At 45.3% G+C, this 5,233-nt stretch overlaps 1 protein-coding gene across 1 annotated transcript; it reads left to right on the plus strand.

Moving 5' to 3' along the window:
• Positions 1-954: 954 nt before the first annotated feature.
• TUSC1 (tumor suppressor candidate 1) lies at positions 955-1,584 on the plus strand (the record flags this gene model as incomplete). Its single annotated transcript, XM_084237321.1, has 1 exon — positions 955-1,584. The coding sequence occupies one exon, from the start codon at positions 955-957 to the stop codon at positions 1,582-1,584; it is 630 nt and encodes a 209-aa protein (XP_084093447.1).
• Positions 1,585-5,233: the final 3,649 nt, after the last annotated feature.

Raw genomic sequence — 5,233 nt, forward strand, 5'->3', positions numbered from 1 at the left:
GCAGAACAGACTGACTGAATACACTGCTGAGGGGCTCAGCGGGTGAGGCAGGAAAAGTCTGCCACGCCATGTGGGTAGCTCCCAGTCTAGGTCTCTTTCCTTTTTTTTTTCTTTTTTCCTTCTTTTTAAGGTTTACTTATGCATATAAGAGCTGGGGTACGGCCCATAGATGTGGGGGCTGGTGAAAGGATTCACCAGAGACAGAGTGGGGAGCAGAACAGGCAGACTGACTGAAATACACAGCTGAGGGGATCAGCAGGTGATTCATGAAAGGTCTCCCACGCCATGTGGGTAGCTTCCACTCCAGGTCTCTTTCCTTTTATTTTTTTTCCCTTCTTTTTAAGGTTTACTTATGCATACAAGAGCTGGGGTACCAGAGACAGAGTGGGGAAGCATAAAAGGCAGAGTGACTAAAATACACTGCTGAGGGTAGCAGCGGGTGAGACAGGACAGGTAGGTCTGCCGTGCCATGTGGGTATCCCTCTGGCAAAGCCGGGGATCGAACCGGTACTGCAAAGTCTGCAAATTGCTTCCTCATGCGATGCTTAACCCCTCGCGCCACCAGGGAGCCCCCAAACCACTGTGCTCTAAATGAAGCAGGGGCAGCGTTTTACCGTGTCCTCTGTGCCATGTAAATAAAGCACAAGGTAACCCAGGGGGCTGCTCCACAGGGGGCCGCGGCCCAGCCCGGGAGCGCAGCCCGCGCAGCCAGAGGGCCGAGCGGCCGCACATCCCCGGGGCATTGTGTGCGCGCGGGCCCCGCGCTCGCAGGCCCAGGGGGCAGCTCCGCCACAGGAGACAAGACACGCCTCAACCGGGCAAATTCCCGGCCTCCTCTGGCCCCGAGCCAGCAGCCGCCGTCCGCCACCTCCTTTCCTCCTCCGCCGCCGCCCGGGCCGCGAACTCGCCCGCGCCTCGGCCCACGGCGCCGGCGACGCGGCCGCGACGGGACCGATGTGGCGCATGCGTGGTGGCGCCGGCCGGCGCGGGAGCTGCTGCGGCGGCGGCGGGGCCGGCGGCGGGGCCGGCCGCGGGCAGGGCCGCCGAGGCGGGGTTCCCGGGGGCGGCGGCGGCGGCGTGGGCTGGCGAGGCCGCGCGGGCGGCGCCCGGCAGCAGCTGGAGGAGCGGTTCGCCGACCTGGCCGCGAGCCACCTGGAGGCCCTGCGCGCGCGGGACGAGCGCGACCGGCAGAACGCGCGGCTGCGCGAGGAGAACGCCCGGCTGCGCCTGGAGAACCGGCGGCTGAAGCGCGAGAACCGCAGCCTCTTCCGGCAGGCCCTGCGGCTCCCCGGCGAGGGCGGCGACGGGCGGCCCGCGGACGCGCCGAGGGCGGCCCCGGGCCCCGAGGAGGCCGGCACGAACCGGAGGGTGAGAGGCGGCGACCCCGAGGACGAGCCGGGCAGCCCCCGGGCCTTGCGGGCCCGGCTGGAGAAGCTGGAGGTCATGTACCGCAGGGCCCTGCTGCAGCTGCACCTCGAGCAGCGCGGGCCGCACGCGCGCGCGGACAAGGCGGAAGCGCCTCCGGGCGAGCCTCATCCGGGCCTCCCCGCCCGGGCCACGGAGCCCCCCGAGCTGGGGCCGTAGCCCGGGGCCTCAGCCCGGGAGGGGCGGAGCCTCGCGTGGCCCCGCCTCCTTCCGCGTCTCGGCTCCCTCCACCCCCACCACGGCGCATGCTCAGGCCGCGCTCCGCTGCGCAGACTCTGGACAGCTGGACCCGCCACGCGCCCTGGCCGCTGGGCACTTCCGGGAGGCCCTGGGCGTCGCGCCCGGGAAGCGTCATGAGGGGCCGTGTGGATGATCCTCGTGTGCGCCCTGCACCTGCCTCTAACTCTGGTGTGCAAGGAGGGAGGCCCTCCCTGGCGGGGAGAGGGGATTTTAAAATGCAAGAACTGGGTGTCAGCCAACACCTCCGAATACCTGAACTTTCCTTGGTGTAGTGAGAACCTGTGACCTTTTTTTTTTTTTTTTTTCTTTTCCTATTTTGGTTCTTGGAGGGATGCATAGTGTATTTTGAGCTGGTTGAATTTGTTGTTCATTCTTCTATTCTCCAAAACCTCCAGCCGTTACCTCTTGAGTCGCCAATATTTTAAAGTGTTGATAATTGTTGTTTTTTTTTTATAAATCGGTATTTGAATATTCTATAAAGTACCACCTTTTATGAAAAAGGTAATATTTATAATGCAGGGAATCGTGTCTGCCCCTGGCTCTGGTTCTGGTACAGCTAATATATGCTGATTTGTTTACCCCAGGGAATTTTTACAAGTTATCTAGCTATACATGATCCTGTGATTTGGTAAATAAATCTAGCATATGAAATAATCTAAAACATGCCATGACTAGTATTGAAGTGTGTTAATTTTTTACAAATGTTGCTTTAAGAAGTGCACATGTATGTATGTATTTTACGTGTTTTACTCTCTGCTTTTGGGTGGTCCTTTGTATCTTACCATTTTCTCCCTTTATCTAACTGATCGTTATAAATCCTAAAGATTAGATAGTCTAAACATTGTTTTTATTGTAGAATTGACAGTGCACAGCTACTTTCCCTAATTTTGACTGCATAAGGATTTTTAAGAAAATTGTGAATTGTTTGTACATCTTTAGCCCCAAAGTGATTTGTCTCAATTGTGATTTCAATGGCAAACAAATGTGATTAATTTCAAAAGCAAGTGTTTCTGAAATCATTTTACATTTTGTTAATAAATAACACTTTACCAATTAAGAAGTAGAGACAATACCATTGTACCTTATATAATCATGGCTGCAAGAGTGTTCAAGGGATATGAAACATTTCCATTCAAGAAAAGTCATGAGAAGTTTCCTTAGACCTGCCCAAAAAAAAAAAAAAAAAAAAGTTTTGGTTAAATTTGTGGCATATTCCAGAAGTTTCTAGTATATAGCATATATTGCAAAACAAGGGGCCAAGAAAAATATTATTTTGATTTTTCTAGTCCTGGGTCTTGAAGCTACTGTGCATTTTGCTTAAAGGTAGTTTGTATTTAGTTGTTAAAATCTTATTAAAATTTTCCCCACCCAGTACCAAGAATAGAAGACACATGGTGAGATTAGGTAGGTACAAGTATTGTTATCCCCTTTTCTTTTCTTTCTTTTTTTTTTTAAATATTTATTTCTGCATACAAGAGGTGGGGTACAGTAGGAAACAGAACAGTCAGACTGACTGAAATACACTGCTGAGGGTAGCAGCGGGGGAAACAGGAGAGGTCTGCTGCGCCATATAGGTTGCTCCTTGGCGGGCCAGGGATCCAACTCAGGCTGCAAAGGCTGCGGGTTGCTCCGTAGTGTAGTGCTTAACCCCTTGTGCCACCAGAGAGGGCCCTCCCCTTTTATTTTCTGAAAGTGAGAGAAATAAGACATTTTTAGGAGGTAGTGGAAATTAGTAAAAAAATAATAATAATGAAGCACAACAGCCCTATTGCTGTCACTTTATTTAATATTTCTAAGCCTTAGTTTTCTCATCAAAATGATCAATATCCATCTCAAATGTTATAAAAATATTATTGAGATGCTCTATACAAAATACATGCTACAAGTTGATAAGAATTACAATCCAAAATGTTTATACTCATAAATGCATATTTATCCTTTTTGTGCTTTCTTAATTACTTTGAGAATTAACAGTGATATGTATATTGTGAATGAAGTGACATTTTTCATTCTGTATAAGCAAATAGGGGACATAACACTAATAAGGGAACCATGCAACAGTGTTCAAAAATATTTGTAAATTGTGACAAAATTGGAAATATTCAATAATCAAGCAAAATAATTAGTTTACATAGTTTTAAAACATTTCTGTCTAATCATGTACAGTTTTTAAGTATGGTGATAAAAATTTTTGGTCTCTAATGAGGCACATGCCCATCAAAAATGAGGACTAACATTATGTATAATTCCTGAAAAGTGTCAAAAATTCAGAAACCAGAATATTTCATAAATTGGATTAAGGCTAATATATATTTCAAATTTACTAAAGTTCCCTGCTGATAAATGAAAAAGGTCTAATAAAATTGACAGTAAAAAAGTGTAATGAGGTAATAATATGAAACTTGTTATATTAAATATGTACCTGATTAATAAGTGGGTAAAGTTAATTTTAGAAGTTTGATCCAGGATCTAGTTTGAGCTAAAGAAAACTAAGACTCCAAATTATCATACCTTGATACATTGTTATAATGACATTTTGTGGTCATAATTTCAGATTTGTTGTACAGTGAAAAAAGGGCTTATAACTTTTAGAAGTGAGCAACAAAATGTGTGTTTTTAGCAAACAAATGCAGTGAGGCGTATGATATTTTTAAACCAGCAATTTTTTTATTTTTGTGGCTGCTATTCAAAAAATATACTCTATGTTTTCCCCATATATAAATGAAGATATAAAGGCTAGGCAATATAAAATAAGTACTAAATCATAGAATAAGCTTTCCTTGCTAAATTTCTTGAACATTATAAATATTTGAAGAATACTGGAAAACATTTGTTTTGCCTTGGATACAGAATTGGCAGTTCATTTGTACTGCCATGATGAAAATGATAATGAATTATCAACATATGCTAAATATTTATTAGAAGCATAATTTTGATTTCAGTGTAAAAGACCATTTTCTGTTTGGCTAAACGAAACAGATTTTCACTGAGAATTTGTTACAAAATCTTCATGAATAAATGACATTTATTAATATTTGTTTCATAATTAACCTATAAGTTAGAAATTATAATTTTCCTACAAATTTATTTTCTTTATATGTATATATATCTTACCTGATATGGACAGTATGTAAGTATTCATTAAAGACCATACAAGACACTTAAATTAATTGCATTTGTCTTAATAAGGATTAATCAATCTCAAATTTAAAATTGTAGTGCTTAAATTTAAGATTCACAACTTCATTGTGTTTACTCCATAGCAGATTTTTGCTTATTATAAAACACATATTCAGAACCTACATGTCTCTATAATCTTTGCATATTTCTGTTTGTTTTTTTTTAAGATTTATTTATTTATTGCATACAAGAGCTGAGATGCAGGCCAGAGATGCGGGTGGGGGCAGGGAGAGGATTCACCAGAGTGGGGAACAGAACAGGTAAACTGACTGAAATACAATGCTGAGGGGAGCAGCGGGCAAGGCAGCAAGGTCTGCTGCACCATGTGAGTCACCTCCCTGGCCAGGGACAGAACTTGTGCTGCAGTAGCTGTGGATAGCTTTATCAT

The sequence above is a fragment of the Talpa europaea genome (genome assembly GCF_964194135.1).
Source record: "Talpa europaea genome assembly, chromosome: 7".
Lineage (NCBI taxonomy): Eukaryota > Metazoa > Chordata > Mammalia > Eulipotyphla > Talpidae > Talpa > Talpa europaea.